Raw genomic sequence first — 17878 nt, forward strand, 5'->3', positions numbered from 1 at the left:
GCTGGGAGACTGAATCAAGCCAATAAACACTTACAATAAGCAGCATGCCAGGCATTGCACTAAGCACTTTATGGATATATATGCATATATACAGACATGTATATATGATGTACACATAATAAATATATATGTAATATATTAATAAAAATATTGTTATTATGGCTCACACTTCTATAGTGCTGCAAACAGAACTGCCCCAGGGAGCTCATGGTCTAATGCAGGAGGCAACATATGGACAATTGTGTGGGCAGACTAATTGGGGATAGCTGAAGAGGGAAAGACTTCTTACTGAATGGGGTACTGGGCCTGAGACTGAAAAGAAACCAGGAGGAGGAGATGAGAGGAAAGAGGAAGAGAGAGGATAGAAAGGGAAAGGAAGAGGGAGAGAAACAGAAAGACAGAGAGGGGAGAGGAAAGAGAGAAAGGGAGACAGAGACAGACACACACACAGAAAGAGACAGAAAGAGATGGGGGGAGGTAAATAGAAGGAAAGGAAGAATAGGGATTGGAAAGGGAGAGGGAGAGATATCCAGGCACGAAGGACCACCAGTTCAAACAAATGAAGGAGGAAGAGCAAGGAGGGTGATGTTGCTGGGTTCCCGAAAATACAGAGTAAAATGTAAACAGATTGTAAAGGGAAGAAGGGACCAGGTTATAAATGACTTTAAAAGCCAAATGATAGTTTTTATATTTGATCCTGGAGGTGGATCAGAGGCCACCAGAGATGGCGGAATGGTGAGGAAGATGCCTACTGTGAGACTTTTGCTGGGGGAAGATGACCTGTGAAGGGAGGACGGAGTGAAGCAGGCAGAGACCCGGCGCCCCGGCAGCTGTTGTGGCAGTTCAGGAGGGAGGCCATGAGGGCACCAGGTTGGGTGGGGGCCTGTCAGAGGAAAGAAGGGGCTAGCACGAGGGCACAAGCAACAGGGCTTGGCAACTGACTGTATATGGGGGATGGATGAGCAGGTTAGGGAGAAAAAGGAGTCAAGAGTAACCCCTAGTTTGTGAGCCCAGGATTCTGAGAAGTTGGGGTTAGAGTCGCCTTCTTGACTGTGAGAGGAAACTTAGGAAGAGGGGAACTAGGGGGGAGCAGGGAGGGGAGCAGCTTTGGGAGCTTTGGAGAAAGCAGGTTCAGATGAATGTTGAGGTCAGCAGTCAGATTATACAGAATTAATAAGGGATGGAAAAGGAGTAGAGACAACTTCTCAAGTTTTACTGCAAGAGGGAAGAGAGAGATGTGACGAGAACTGTAAGAATGGACAGATTAGGTGACTCTTCTTGTGCAGCAAAATAATTGTATAAATATATATGTCTACTTTGGATTTACATATATCTTTACCATGTTTAACATATATCGGATTACTTGCCACCTGGGGGAGGGAGTGGGGGAAGGGGAAGAAGAATTGGAACACAAGATTTTGCCAGGGTCAATGGTGAAAAATTACCCTTGCATATGTTTTGAAAATAAAAAATTTCAAGAAAAAAAGGAAAAAAAAAAAGAATGGACAGATTAAGTGAGGGTTCTTTGAGGATGGGGGAGAATGGGTTGTTTTTAGGCAAGAGGGTACTGGCCATTTTCCATTTTCCCTCAATTACTGGCACTGCAATGATCCTATTCTTTTCCAAAATGGCATTTCACCCTTGCTGATAGAGGTAAGTGTAACAGTGGATGATGGAGGAATCAATAGCAAACTTCCCTATTTTCCTCTCCTTCTGCCCTCATCCTCTCTGGGGCCAGGGACAGAGGAAGAGATAGCATTGGAAGGGCCGAGCTTCCATGCCAGCCATGAGATCAAGAAGCCAAAGACTCTGGGCATCCGACTCTGGGGTTTCTGATGCCAGAAAGAGGCCTGGCATGTGTTTGAGCTGCACTGAGGATGGGAAATGCATTGCCCCAATCCTGGTGACATGGCCCAGGCCAGGACAGAGAATGAATGAGAGAGTTTGGGGTCAAAAGGTAGACTGAGGACTGGGCTGGCATTGCTGCCATGGTGAGTTACAGGGGTGGGGCGACGTCCCTCTCAGTACCGAGCTGAATCAGGAGTGCCAGGCCCTCTTCCAGGCACAAAAACTTCTCTTCCTGAGGCATAAGGAAGTGGTTGTACAAGATCGAGCCAGGGAATGAAGGTCAGGAGTTATTTGTATAGAGCTATCATATAGAGCACACTCCTGCATGCAGCCCACACCAGTATCATACTGCCTACTAGTTATCTTTTGCCCCTGAGTAACACATTTTTCACCCAATATCATTTGTTAACGACAAATCTTCTTGGTTATATACTGAAGCTGTGGTAAACAAATAGAATATAACAAACATTTCTAGGGATTATAAAGTCCTGGAGAGAGAATGAAGAGTTTAAGGGGCACAGGTGGTTTTATTTTAATCACTGTTGCTGATCAAAGGCAGCTAGGAATAGATAGTAAGGCTTGAGTTCAAACTCAGCCTCAGTTACTTATTAGCGGTATCATTCTGGCCAAGGGTGTTTACCTCAGGTTCTTCAGCTATAAAACCTAATCTTGACTCTAGTCCATCTCCACTTAGCTGCCAAAGTGCACAGATCTGTCATCCCACTCTCCCTGACCCTACTCTATAAACTCCAGTGAGTCCCTATTGCCTTTAGGAGCCAACCAATACAAGAGTTTCTGTTTCTGTAGCCTGGGCTTTTGTGCTTTCCCGTTCTTCTTGCACCTAACTCCTATCCTCAATCCAATGTCCTTGCCCAAGACATGCCATTGTCTAACTTTGGGCATTTTAGCTGGCTGTCCCCCATGTCTGGAATACCTTCCTTCTTCATGGCTACCTTCTAGAGTTCTTGGCTTCCTTCAAGTCCCAAATAAAATCCCACCTCCTAAGGAAGTCGTTCCTAATCCCCTATAATTTTAGGGCCTTTCCTTTGTGATCATCCACAATTTGGGAGAGTGTATATCATTTGTAAATAGTTTGTTTGCATGTTGTCTCCCCACTTAAGCTGTGAACTTTATGATTTGGAGCCAGTTGGGTAGCACAGTGGAGAGTGTATCAGGCCTTCTTCCTGAGTTCAAATCTGGCCTCAGACACTTCCTAGCTATGACCCTGTTTGCCTCAGTTTTCTCGTCTGTAAAATGAGTAGAGAAGAAAATGGCAAACCAGTATCTCTAACTGGAAAACTCAATGGGGATCACAAAGAATCACAAATGACTGAACAATGAATATTTTTATGTCTAGGGGAAAATTTCTTAATAAAAGATATAGGCAATCACTAAAAATAAAATAGATGAATTTTGGGGTCAAGTAAGGAGACGCATAAGCTACAGGGGCTCTGGGGTTTTGCTATTGACAGATGTGTAAAAGCAACAGGAATGTAAGGTAGATGAGTGGAGAACATTGAACTTGCTCTTAGCCTATCTTTTATTCTAGATCAAATTAATTTGCATCCACAGCAGAGAGCATCTTGGGAGTGTGTCATATTTTCTGAATCCTAAACTAACTAAGATAGTTAACTGTAACAGAAGGCTTAGATCTCTAAATGGGAACAGAAGATTTGAAAAGAAAAGACATATTGAGTTTAAGATGTCTACTAGACATTCAGTTTGAGAAATCTGAAAGAGATGTAAGATTGAAAGTTAGCTGAGAGATTTGGACAAGCTAAATAAGATTTGAGAATCATTAGCACAGAGATGTCAATTAAATCCATGGGAGCTGATCATCATCATACGGAGGGAGAGGAAGGTCCAGGACAGAGCTCTTAGGGTATGACCTGGAGGAGGATCCAGCAAAGGGAGCAGAGGAGGAGTGATAAGACAGGTAGCATTTGTCATTATCTTTCATACAGTATTAGGAGAAGTTAGTTTTACCTCATTTTCCACCTGAGGGTAATCATGTAATGCAGGTCCCCAGCAGAGTTGTTTCCCCTGCACTGTGATGACAGACCATTTCAGATAAATGGCCAGTGTGGGCCATTTCACAAGCACGACTTTGGTCCTCAGACCATCTGCTCTGAGGTTTGTCACTATTCATTGATATAAAAGGATATCGATACATTCCAAATAGATCTTTCAATGATCAAGAGACAACTGAATTATTTTACTGGCTTTTTTTTTTTTTTTTGCTTCAGTTCTTGAAAAGAGCAAATTGCTTTAGACATTCTGGATAGACTAAAATAAAAGGCAAAGTGAGTTCTTTTCTGCCCCAAACACTGCCTCCTAATCCCTCGGGTAACATAGGTAGGATTGATTAGAAATTACACCTCTTATTTATGGATGGTCAATCATAACTGAAAAAAGTTTCTGCTCCAAATATCGATAGCTGTGGCTGATGGTGATGGCAAAGGTGTCTCCACTTCCTGTGAAACCCAGCACAGGTTTCCTTCTTAGGAAGTTGAAGACTTCATTTAAACAGAGAAAGAAAAAAAAAACAGTTTGGTTTGAGGAGTGATTGCCTCATTCAGGTTGCTCTTTGAAAGAGGATCATTTCTACTTGGATTCCCACATGCTTATAAACACGCCACGTCTCTTCTTCGCTCACTTGATCCATGCATCCATCGTTGCTGAATCCTCTCTCTCCCCTGCCTTTTGTGGCCAAACTCTTTGAGAAAACTGTTGCTTCCTTGCTTTTTTCTATAGATTGGCTTCTGACCTCATCCATCATTCAGCCCATGCTGTTTTCTCTCTATTGCCAATGATCTTGTAGTGGCCAGATCCAATGGCCTTTCCTCCATCCTTGTTGGATGAGGACTTCTCTGCAGCCTCTACCACGTCCATCACCCTCTTCTCTTTGATACTTTCTTTCCTCTGAGCTTTCATGATGCTTCTTGTAAAGGGCTAGAACTGAGCAATGCACTTGGATAATGAAGCACGTGAGACTAATTGGACGGTTCCCTATTAACTTGTTTAATGTTGACCCTCCCCAGCTGTTCTGTGCTGACTTGATTGGTGAGACAAAGAGAGGGAAGTGACTTGTGTGGGAGGAGCAAGAGAAACTTGGGTGGTGGAACTCATGCTCACTTGCACTCGTGACCTGGCGTTGGAGGGGACGGTAAAGATCTAGAATAAAGACATTTAGTGGTCCTGACTCCTGCTGATTTCTGGAAAGATAGAGTTCCAGCATTTGGCGCCCAACGTGGGGCTGTTTTTCATTCCCTGTGGCAAAACTGTCCATTCATATCTTTTATAAGGCTCAGCTAAGTTAACGCTGGGCACTGAAAAGGCAAATCTTTTCATATCCTCCTTATCTAGAGGGATAGAATAGAAACAATCCTTAATGTCTATAACCCACAGAGGCCATTCTCTAGGCAACTGAGTAGGAGATGGAAGTCCAGGTTGAAGAGTTCCCATAGTTTCCATCTGTTCATTTACCTTTCTTAAATCAGTCAACATCCTCCATTTTCCAGATTTCTTTTTTACAACAAATACTGGGGAATTCCAAGGACTTAGAGAAGGTTGTAAGTGTCCTTGGTCAAGTTGTTCCTGTACTATATCTAGTAAGGCCTGAATTTTATTGTTATCTAAGGGCCACTGTTCTATCCACACTGGTGAATCAGTTTTCCACTGGATAGGAACAGGTGAAAGTGTTGGCAGGCCTTCAACAGCAGCCCTGCCTAAAAAACCGAAGTACTCATTTTTAACCCTAATTGTTGTAAAATGTCTCTTCCCCACAGATTGATGGGGATTTTTTCAACTATAAAAGGAGTAAAAACTCCTGTTTCACCTTCAAATACCCATCTACATATTTCTTATCATATTAAGGTGAGACCCATTTATTCCTGATTTTTAATGTTTTAACAAAAATGGGTGCCAACGAGCCGTATTCGCCTTGTCCATTGGAGAGAGACAGAGCAGACCCTTGAAACGAAGGAGAAGGCCCAAGAAACATCGGGTGGTTCCGTTGCTGACTGCGCCCACCACTGAAAGAGCCTGACAGTTATGGCGTTTGACCCATGGACATCAAAAACTGTTGGACTTGAAATCCTCAGGAATCATTGGATTCTCTGAGACATCATAAGACTATTGTAGGACTGAAAGTCCTCAGGAATCATTGGATTCTCTGAGACATCATAAGACTATTGTAGGACTGAAATCCTCAGGAATCATTGGATTCTCTGAGACATCATAAGACTATTGTAGGACTGAAAGTCCTCAGGAATCATTGGATTCTCTGAGACATCATAAGACTATTGTAGGACTGAAATCCTCAGGAATCATTGGATTTTCTGAGACATCATAAGACTATTGTAGGACTGAAATCCTCAGGAATCATTGGATTCTCTGAGACATCATAAGACTATTGTAGGACTGAAATCCTCAGGAATCATTGGATTCTCTGAGACATCATAAGACTATTGTAGGACTGAAATCCTCAGGAATCATTGGATTCTCTGAGACATCATAAGACTATTGTAGGACTGAAAGTCCTCAGGAATCATTGGATTCTCTGAGACATCATAAGACTATTGTAGGACTGAAATCCTCAGGAATCATTGGATTCTCTGAGACATCATAAGACTATTGTAGGACTGAAAGTCCTCAGGAATCATTGGATTCTCTGAGGCATCATAAGACTATTGTAGGATTGAAATCCTCAGGAATCATTGGATTCTCTGAGACATCATAAGACTGTTGCTGGACTTCAAAAACTTGTGGGGATCATTGGATTCCCTAACAGTGAAGCAATGGACAATAGATTGGTTTTGGACTATCTCTTGGTTGCTGAAGAAGGGGTATGTGTGTCTGGTGTTTACATACCCTCCTTCTAGGACTTCTGGAAATCTCTTACAATACCATGTTGATTTATATTGTTTGTTATATCACTACTTGCGTGTACAATTCCTGTTTGTTACACCACATCGAGTCTGCACTGACTGTGGGGAGAGTCACCACTAATAGCCTCTGTGTTATTGCTATGTGCTTGTGTAATAACTCCCATGCTGATGGGTTTGTGCATACTTGTCTCTAATAAGGCCCTTCAACCCAGAAACCCGCTAGCAAATCCCCACTTCTCTTTGGTGCTTTTCATCTCCCTTCCTGAGAAGTCAGGGGGGGCATGATCACCTCCTTTTTGGGGTTCTTATCTCCCTGAAAAGTCAGGGATGGCGCGACCTCCTGTGGTCTAAAACAAAAGAAAGCGGGAGATGTAAAGGGCTAGAACTGAGCAATGCACTTGGATAATGAAGCACATGAGACTAATGGCCAATTGGACAGTTCCCTATTAACTTGTTTAATGTTGACCCTCCCCAGCTGTTCTGTGCTGACTTGATTGGTGGGACAAAGAGGGGGAAGTGACGTGTGTGGGAGGATTAGGAGAAACTTGGGTGGTGGAACTCACGCTCACTTGCACTCGTGACCTGGCGTTGGAGGGGACGGTAAAGATCTAGAATAAAGACATTTAGTGATCCTGACTCCTGCTGATTTCTGGAAAGATAGAGTTCCAGCAGCTTCTCTCTCAATTCTCCTTTCCTTCCTCTGTGTCTCTTTGTTGGATCTTTATTCGTGTCATTCCTGCTAACCATGGGTGTCCTCCAGGGCCTCCAGGACCCTCTTCTCTTCTCCCTCTCATCTTATGATTTCATCCATTTGCTTTGATTCTGCTGATGAATCTCAAATTTACTTAGCTAATCCTAACCTTTCTTCCATCTTCTAGGATTGCATCTTCAACTACCAAATTGACATTTTGAATAGGACGCTCTGTAGACAGCAGTAACTTTTCCCCTAAACCCTTCCCACTTCCAAATTTTCTTATTACTATCAAGAGTACCACCATCCTCCTAGTCTTTCCTCAACCACTGACTTTCCCTCCCAGCCCCCACATTCATCTGTGGCCAAGGCTTGTTGATATTACCCCCATAACACCTCTCATAAATGCCCCTTTCTTCTGATACTACCACCTTTCCTTTCCTTTCTCTTTTCCTTTCCTTTCTCCTTTCCTTTCTCCTTTCCTTCCCTTTCCTTCCTTCCTTCCTTCTTTTCTCTTTCTTTCTTTCTTTCTTTCTTTCTTTCTTTCTTTCTTTCTTTCTTTCTTTCTTTCTTTCTTTCTTTCTTTCTCTTTCTTTCTTTCTTTCTTTCTTTCTTCCCTCCCTCCCTCCCTCCCTCCCTCCCTCCCTCCCTCCTTCCTTCCTTCCTTCCTTCCTTCCTTCCTTCCTTCCTTCCTTCCTTCCTTCCTTCCTTCCTTCCTTCCTTCCTTCCTTCCTTCCTTCCTTCCTTTTCCTTCCATCCTTCCTTCTTCTTCCTTCCTTCCTTCCTTTCTTTTTTAAGATCCTTCTTTCTTTCTTTTTTTTATACTGGCTGCCCCTAGAATGGATCTCACTTTGACATCTCTAAAGGTTCATTCCCTTCCTCATACGCCACTTAACATAGGAAAGAGTGGACCCAATAAGGACAGAAGAAGCAACAAAGTTTTGTGTCTATGGGCCACATGTCAATTCAAGTGGAAAAAGTAGGCCATTGGTGCTGGTTCTCCCAACTAGGAGATGTACAGCAGCCTTTGCATTCTCACTCAAACCCAGCCAGGTGGGAGAGAAGGGAAGGTTCACTTCTTCTTAGTGTTTTTAGAATGCACATTCAGTTCTGACTCAGGAGCCAACTAGCAGTCCTTTTCTTCACCATGTAGTAAGCAGTCAGGAAACAGTTTTGAAATAATGCACATGGAGACTGGGGCCCTCCATTTCACGTTATCACATATTTACAAAAGCAGGCTCATTTAGCCTCCCCATATGCTTTTCTATACATTGAAGATGGAGCAAGTCAAAGAGAGAGACCCTCTTCTTCGGCCTCCAAGATCTAGAGCTTTCTCCTGTACCATACCATTTACACCCTAACTTCTATTAGCATTTAAAACTATATTGATTCGCACTTTTTCCTTTTTTGATCTGATTCTTCTTGTGCAACTAAATAATTGCATAAATACGTATGCTTATATTGGATTTACATATATTTTTACCATGTTTAACATATATTGGATTACTTGCTATTTAGGAGAGAGGAAGTGGGGGGAAGTGGGAGGGAAATTGGACCACAAGGCTTTGCAAGGGTAAATTATTTGCAAGGGAAAAATTATCCTTGCATATGCTTTGAAAATAAAAAGCTTCAAATAAAATAAAATAAAACTATATTGAGAGGTCTCTGGTCTCACTTTAAAAGTAGGGAAATACAGGCATAGCATGTTACATAGTCCTCCAGACATGGAGCTTTGGTTAGTTTTGTTATACAGCTTCTTTCCTGATTCATCTCCCCTACCACAGCAGCCAGTGCCCTCCCTCCTGAAACCTCTTTCATTCATTTTGTAGATTCCTCAATATATGTATATAGATACATATTGTTCTCTGAGTTAGAGAGCAAGGCCTGTTTAATTTTTCTCCTTGTATCCCAATACCTGGCATAGTGCCTGACAGTGCATGCTTATAATAAATGCGGAAGGAAGGAAAGGTATTCATTCTGAAACAAATGTGATGTTAGAAAAAAGACATTGATATAAATAAGAAAAAATAAAACAAGTAAATAAGCAAAACATAAAATAAAAAAGGTAGATTTGGGATTTCCCCTCTTCTATTTCTTGTGCTGCTTAGTGGTGAAGACTTAGGAGAAAGCTCAATCTACCACCAGGGGAGAATACTGCCAGGCTACTGAATTTTCTCCCCCTTCCACGATCTGTCTTAAGTTTCCCTGCTCTCCTAAAAAAATGGAGTCTACAGCCCAGCTTTTAAGGGTTTTTTTTTAATGATCCTATGAGACTCTTTTATATTCAAGGCAATTTACTCCCTTTGCTCTTGGGCTACTAGAAATTGTTTCTTATTAACTATGATAAATGGAAATCAGGCAAGACTGTAAGATAAATGATAAGAACTGGCACTGAGGTCCTATTTTAAAATCCACATGTTCTCACAAGTCATTACAACAGACATATATTTATTCCTCATTTTACAAATGGGGAAATAAAATTCAAAGATGTTAGTTAACTTGCCTATGCTCACACAGCAAATAGATGTGAATGCTGATCCCAGTTCTCTTTCCAGTACACTATTCTATATCTGTCTTAAGTGAGTGTTTTTCTTGAGGGATCTAGAGAAACCCTAAATCATACAAAGCACAAGACTTCTGAAATATTGTTGAATTTCTAAAAGTGTGAATTAATTTTTAAGAAATATTTTAAAATTCAATGGAATTGAGAAGATAGCAAAATACGTTAGAAAATTCCAGACTCTCTAGATTACATCCACAAAAAAAGCAAAATTGTGCCTCAGGGTGAACATAGACGAGTGAAAAACAAATAAAACTTGGGTAAAACGGCATCCTCCTGGACCATCTGAGAAACCCTGAAGAAAGATCCCCAGAATATAAGCTTTAACTGGGGTGAAGTGTAAACACCTCCAAGCTAGCTCTGCAGAAACAGCCATTGGGAGCCCTCTGGCTAGTTGGGTGTGGAGAGAGCCTCAGGCCAAAAGGGAACTTTCACTTCCCAGAGGGCTTGGGGAGTCTAGAGTCTGAGGGAACTTCTGCTGATTGCTGTGCTGCAAAGATATTGTCCTGGGTGATGAGAAACTAGCACACCCAGTGAGTGCAGAAGCAATGGAACAGGGATGTTCCTGGTTTGGGGTACTTATAGGAAGGTGGAGCTTTAGGGTTCCAGGTCAGAGGGTTGAGCTGAAGTGAAGTCAGAGGCACAAACCCCCTCAAAAGTTCACAGAGGAAAAAAATGAGTAGGCAGAGGAGAAAGAACCCAACCACAGAAACTTACTATGGGAAGTTTTTTGCAGGATTCATCTTCAGAGGAGGACATTGAAAAGAAAAAGCCTCTCCTACTCCAAAGAGTAATGTTAAATGGCTATTTGCTCAGAATTTATAGAAAAACTAAATAAAAACTTTTAAAAATCAAATGAAGAGATTAAAGAAAAACAAAAATAATAATGATGATGATAATGATAATAGCCATTCATGAAAAAAAAAGTTATGAGAAGTCAACCACCTAGAAAAGAATATCCAGTCTTAAAGAAGAAAATAAGTCTTTCAAAATTAGAATTGGACAAGAGAAAGCCATTGAAGATATAGAAAACTAAGGAAAAAACCCCAAAATATAAAGAATGGAAAATTTAGAAGATAATGTGAAACATAAGAAAAACAACAGATCTGGAGAACAGATCAAGAGGAGAAAACATAAGAATAATTGGACTATCTGAAAATTGTGACCAAAAAAAGAACTTTGACCCAATAATTCAAGAGAAAATTGTTATGAAATGATAGAACAAGCTGGGGAAAGTAGAAATAGAAAAAAAATCTACTGATCACTACCTCAAAGAGATCCTACAAGGAAAACACATAAGAATATTACTAAATTTTGAAAACTCCCAGACCAAAAAGAAAACTTTACAAGAAACAAACAAACAAACAATAACCCAATTCAAATATTCTGGAGCTACAATTATAATTGTAAAGGATCTATCAACAGTTACAATAAGTGATTATCCTGACAATCAAATGAATTAGATATGCAGCCAAAAATATCATATCCAGCAAAGCTAAGCATACTATTGAATGAAAAAACATGAACATTTAATGAACTTGCAAATTTTCAAGATTTTATCACAATCAAACCTGAACTCAATAGAAAATTTAACATATGAGAGACAACATCAAAGGCTAATTTCAAGGGACTGAAGGACACACTCCTTATGTTTTGTACAAGGAAATACAAACCATATATTTAAGATTTGACATTAATAATTGGGTAGTTCAAAAGAAAGATTGGCTGAGTATGATGTGACTGTCTAGAAAGAGGTAATTATGCTATACAAATGGGGTACAGAGGAAGAAATGACAGAGGCATTCAGTGGGGGACTGGTAGTTGTGAAAACCTACTCACATCAGGAATGTGTTAAATAAGAAATAATACATATATGTGTATGTGTATACATATAAATACACACCATGAAGATTAGAGCACCCCCTAAAATCTATAAAGAAAGAAAGGGGGAAGGAAACAGGATAAGTTGGAGGAGAGAAGATAAGAGAGGGATACATGAGTAGGTAGAGGTTAAATAATAGGAAGGCAAGTTAAGGAGTGCAATTAAAGTAGAAGAGTTAGCAGGAATAGGAAATAAGAGATGTATACAAACACAACTACAAGGATTGGGAGTATGCATGTGCATATATAAATATATGTACCTCTATGTATAAGTAAATATGTGTGTGTGTATAAAAATATCTTGCTTAACTATAGCCTACTTGGGTGAAATGGGGGGAGGATGAAAGGGGAAAAATAAAAAGTATACAGCACAAAACAAAAGAATAATCTACAAGAAAGCAAAGATGGACAGTCATGAATATAATCTCTTTTGTTATTATATATGCTTTCTTGAAATGGAAATTTATTTTTACATATTTTGAATTTTCCCTGATGTTCTGCTGGATACATGACAATTTTTTTCTTTAACTTCCCTTTTTTACTGTCTTTCTTTTCCTATTTTTTCTTATTTTGTATTTAGTTTTAAATAAAGCTTTCTAGGGGTATTCTATAATGTACAGAGAGGTTGGGATCTGCTGGGAGGAGACAGTCCTCACACAAGGAATCTCCCATGCTGACAAAAATCATAGCTTTTTCATATATTCACAAATTATTTATTACAGCTATAGGCCCTTCTCACCCTTCTTCCATTCCTCCCCCACCCCAACCAATACATACAGAACATGTCCAAACATTCTCTGCCTGCTTCCAGTGGACCATTTGAGAGCTCAAGGAACAGTCATGTTGCTATGTATGATTTATCACTGAGAGTTCCCTAACTGGTCACTGATTTGGAAGAACTGATGACACAGGAGTGTTCCATCTGTTCAAAGGAAAAATAGTTTATGGCTATTGTTTTCCAAGTGACGAGATAGGATTCCATCAAGAAGGGTATGCTTTTCTCTGGACATAATGGCCAGGATGGGGGCACATGGTACCAGGGCTCTGGGCTGCTTTTGCCTCTCTGTAATATTCCTTTCCTGAAGAGTAGTAGTAGTAACTCTGAAATGGATGTGTCTAGGCAAGTGAGAAAGATCAGAAGGTCTGGAAGACCTTTCAGTGTCCTCGGCTGGAGTGTCCACAGAGTGCCCTTGATTGACAGTAGGGGGCACATTGGAGGAAGAAAGAGAAAGAGGGAGGGAGGGAGAGAAAAAGACAGACATAGACAGAAAGACAGAGGCAGAGAGACATAGAAAAAGAGGGACAGAGAGACAGACAGAGAAAGGGGAGGGGGATGAGGGTAGGAGAACAAGACCCAGACAGACAGGGGAGAGAAATGGAGGTGAGGGAGAGAAGAAGGTAGAGAGAAGAGAGACAAAGAGAGAGACAGAGAGATAGAGAAAGGGCGAGAAATAGAGAGACAGATAGAAAGAGATGGAAAGGAAGAGGAACTGGGAGAAAGAAAAAAGTTCCTGGAAGCTTCAGTTGCGGAGGGGGATCCTGTCCACATCTCCCAGGTCAATCATTCCCCTCCAGAACTGTAAGCCCGGCCCCAGGGGAGAGCTCTAGGCCTGGCCCTAGTTTTTGTTTTTTATCCTAGACTCCTACCCGAGTGTAACTTCCACAAAAACAAGGATGCATCTTCCTTGTCCTCGGCATAGTCTCTGTAAAAAGAAGCGATTACTATGGGGAAAATCATCAGTAGCCTGTTAACCAACATTGATTAAACTCAAATACAGCTTGAATATTGTCTTAACTTCTGCTCAGATCCCTCCAGATGACAAGATACCAGATCATACTGCACATTCAAACAAACAAACGCCACACGGGCTTAGGGACTTACCTAGAGAGACTTGTGCCATCGTACTATCCTCATCAGCATCACGTTTCCATCTCTTGCTTAGTTCACCGAAAGGATCAAACCTAGGGAAATACAACAAGTCAGAGGATAAACTCTCCCTGTCATGAAGGAGTTTCCGGTACTGACTGGTCACAACTCACGTTATGCTCATTGGGTTCAACAGGTTTTTTTGCTTCTCAACTTTAAATCACCCGGGAGAACACTGGGAAATGCATATTTTGTTTTCCACAAATTCACTATAAGCCTCCTCATTTTCCCCAAATTTCTAAAAGAGTTGGTCTGTTGTGACTCCAAATGAAAAGAAGATGATTTAGGTGAGATGACAACTTTATGAGCTGTCAACACTCCAGTCATCTTGGCAAGCCCTGGTTGGCTTTTTTTTTTTTAGGCAATTGGGCCATGAATGTCTCAAAAAAAATGCAGTCAATTTCTCTTTCTTATAATTGTATCCTTATTAACTGTATTATTTAAGTGTGGTCTGATAATAAATGGATAAAGCTGACTGAGCCATTGGAGGGAGGTTGTGCCTTATTCCATGAATTTTCCCCCAACCTTCCTCCAACCTTATCCACTGAGGTGGTTTCCCCTCATCTTCCAGTGCAGGTGCTCCTGGGGCCACTTCTGGTTTTCTGTTGGGAGCTCTTGGATCTGTTTGACTTCCATCTTGGTCCAGTTTGTCAATTTTCCTTTGAAATGTATTTGCCTTTCTTTCATGAAGTTTTAAAGGCACCCTTCCATGGATAGGCCAAATTTTTATCCTGTGTTCTCTGTCTTTTAATATCACTTTAAATAAGAATTTTAGGGTTTTTTGTATAAAGTCTGAAATTAATGATTTAGTTTCTTGACTTTCATTTCTTGAAAGAATGAGACTATCTCTCAACTCTGTGTTATTCTGTCTCCTGTAAAGATCTCTAGAGCTGTCATCAGTAATGTGAACATATTCTGTGACAGTCAAAATGACCCTGTTCCCAAATCTTTGGGTCCTTTGGATTGCCATTGATTTTGTTTTCCTGGAGGTTAATGAGGTCATAAGACCCTTTCTATTCATTTTTGTGTGACATCCAAAATATCTTTTTCTCAATTTTACCCTCCAAGTATTGCCACCGTTTGCCAACCTGTTTAAAGACCCTAGTCTTCCACAAAGGGCTTTCAGAATGATTTTGTCTTTCTCTGGATCTCCTCTACTGTTCCCACTTGGGGTTCTTTCTGAATTTACTGATTTGCAAGGGTGTTTATACACCATCCTCAGATTATACAGTTTCCATGTTCTGATACCCTCCTGTGCTGCTATTTCTGGTTTGAAAGGTCCACTGCTGAGGGTATCCTTTTGTGGCTTGGAATCCTTCTCTGGGTTTCTTTTGATGCCCTGATTGTTTCTTACAACTGATACTAAGGTGTTTAGGGGTGTTTTTAAAAATGCCCCTTTTAACCACAACCATTTTCTGGCCAACCAGTCAAGGTCCTCGGTGGCTATCTGGAGGGGAGGTTTTGCTGACAGCCTTACTTTCCTACTTGGATCATTTTCCAATTCCTTTTGCAGCTCAACCTTCACATTCTTGTGTTTCTCTATACTTGTTTTTCTCACCAATGCTGACACCCTTGTTTTTCTTAAAGCTGGGGTGACTTTTCCCTTTCCCCCTGGTTGGGGCAAAGCTGCTTTTCTAATTCCATTGTTTGCTTGTTTTTCTTGATAAAGAGAAAATTTTAAGACTCTATTTAGAAGCAGGAGTTTTTTGTTCTTGTAATTACTTGCCCTCGTTTCAGATTTGAGGTCAAATTTCTTTCCATTTTTAAGAAGCAACAACTTTTCTTTCTCCCAAAGGCATTTGTAAGTTGGATGATCTTTCTGAATGCCTTCCTGTTCAGAGGACTTAAACGACAGCCATCCAGGAGAAGTTGTCTTGGCCATTGCTGATTTGACTGGATTCTCTTTTATCTGATCTGCAAAACCAATAATAAAATCATTTTATTTTAATGTGAAAAGCCACATGACAGAATGGGGGGAAAAAGCAACTGATTTAGAGTCAGAGGCCTTGCATTTGAGTGACTATCCTGTAACAGCTAATAAGAGCTCACATTTCTACAATGCTTTACTCTGAGCCTTAGATGTTTAGCTCTAAGAAAGGGATGTTATTGGTGTGCCAATGTTCAGAGGGTCATAGCACAGAGGGCGTCTGGCCCAAGACCCTCTCTTTAAAGATGGGGAAACTTGAGGCCCAGTGGGGTTAAATGGCAGGGATTTCTGAACTCAACCTGAAATGTGAGCTCTCATTGCATGACATTATTATCTTTAGGTTAATCTACGTTTGTGGCAGGTCATACAACCTGGTAAATAAGCTAGCTGAATAGGTAGCTAGGCGGTATAATGGTTAGAGCTCTGGACTAGAATCAGGAAGACTTAAGGAAGACCAGAAGTTCTACCTCAGATATTTCAATTCAATGCACTTTTATTAAATGTCTCCTATGTGCCAGGAACTCTGCAAAATTCCTTTAGGAATTTACAATCTATTATTTAATAGCTGTGTTTCTGCATGTATAAAATGAGTATAATAGCAGTATCTACCTTCTGGGATTGTTATTAGGATCAAAAAAGAGAACAAATTTAAAGTGCTATATAAATGCTAGTTGCTATTAGTGGAAGTTAAAAGGATCTGCGACATGGAGAAGAGTGAACTCATTATCTCCTATTCTGCACCTCCCTAACAAGTCCCTCCACTCCTGTTGGATCTAGCCTCCACAGCACAAAATGTGCCCTGTGAGCTGGCCTGGAGAGCCCTCTTCCCAAGCAGTGTGTTATTCACAGAATAAAATCTTAGAGCTGGAAGGGACCTCAGAGGTCACAAGAATAATAACAGCTGACATTTCTATTGTGCTTTGATTTTGCAGAGCCCCCACCCTCCTGGCTGCTTTCCCCAGATGTGCTCCATCTTTTCAATGTTCTTTGTAAACCTTGGCACCCGGACTTGAATTTTGTGCTTCAAATGTGGTCTGAGCAGGCCAGAGTTCAGAGAGACCACTGCCTCTTTTCCTGTAGACACCAAGTCTCTCTCAAAGTAGCCTAAGATCTCCGTTAACTTTTGAGTCTGCCAAAAATTATACTGTGGACTAAAATTGAACTGGCAGTCAATGCAAAGGGCAGGCTCTTTTTATGGGTGAACTTTTAGAAAGAGCTAGGTGGCTCAGTGGATAGAGTGCTAGGCTTACAGTTAAAAAAACAAAAACACCTGAGCTCAAATTCTTCCTTTAAAAAAAACTGGTGTTTTATATATATATATATATATATATATATATTATGGAGGTAATTCTTCCATTATCTCGCTATACTCCAATCCTCCCAACAATTATCTTCAAACAAATGCCTGCAGTAACAAAAGAAAATATGATTTCTGATTCCCAAAAGCACCAGTATAGCCACTGGCTAGCTACTTGATAGCAACTGCTCTGTATTTTCAGACTTACTTCTGTATGTTATTTGGGATTCTAGATATTACTAGGCCAGCATTAGGGAGACACAGAATTCTTCCTGTTCTACCACAAATTCCTTGTTCAGATCCCATTAGCTGAGCGTCTCTAGGAAGCTCATTTTACCCTTCTCAACCTCCTCATCCATAAAAATCAGAGAATTGAATTGATGGTTGTTAAAAATGCCTTCTTTACACCCAAATCTATGACCTGGCTATTCAGGATGAGCACATCTGCAACAGGTACCTATTTTTTGAAGGGAAGTTTAGGACAAGCAGTGTAAAGGCTGAATCCTAGATTGATCACTTACGACTTGAGTAGCCTTGGGCCCAGTCCATTTCCATTCTGTAAAATAGGGAGAAGGAAGGGAATTGGACTGAGTGGCCTCTGAGGTCCTTTCCAACTCTCAATCTCTGATCCCTTGATTTCTAGATCACATCTGAAAGTTTAGCTGCAGCTTTGGAATCGATTACCAGGGATAGGTCCTGGTGCCAAGAGCTAGTACTAATAGAACTTCTCCCCTGCCAGAGGAAAGCGGGGATTTGAGACCACAAATGGGGATTTCTGCTGACCAAGGAGTAAAATGAGCTATTTACAAATTCAATTAAATTCTGTTTTTATCTTAATATAATTTTTAAAAAGCATGG

The 17878-nt window shown here is 40.7% G+C and overlaps 1 protein-coding gene across 1 annotated transcript in view; it reads right to left on the reverse strand.

Annotated features, from left to right (window-relative positions):
* Positions 1 to 17878, reverse strand: part of C4H1orf185 (chromosome 4 C1orf185 homolog) — a 33378-nt gene that overhangs the window by 11723 nt on the left and 3777 nt on the right. Inside the window, exons 2-3 of the mRNA XM_074265973.1 lie at positions 14333 to 15710; positions 13752 to 13831 (exon numbers count right to left, since the gene is read on the reverse strand). Of these exons, the coding sequence (XP_074122074.1) occupies positions 13752 to 13831; positions 14333 to 15710 (1458 nt within the window). The remainder of the gene's footprint in view (positions 1 to 13751; positions 13832 to 14332; positions 15711 to 17878) is intronic.

Source organism: Sminthopsis crassicaudata, chromosome 4, assembly GCF_048593235.1.
Source record: "Sminthopsis crassicaudata isolate SCR6 chromosome 4, ASM4859323v1, whole genome shotgun sequence".
In the NCBI taxonomy this organism is placed as follows: Eukaryota; Metazoa; Chordata; class Mammalia; order Dasyuromorphia; family Dasyuridae; genus Sminthopsis; species Sminthopsis crassicaudata.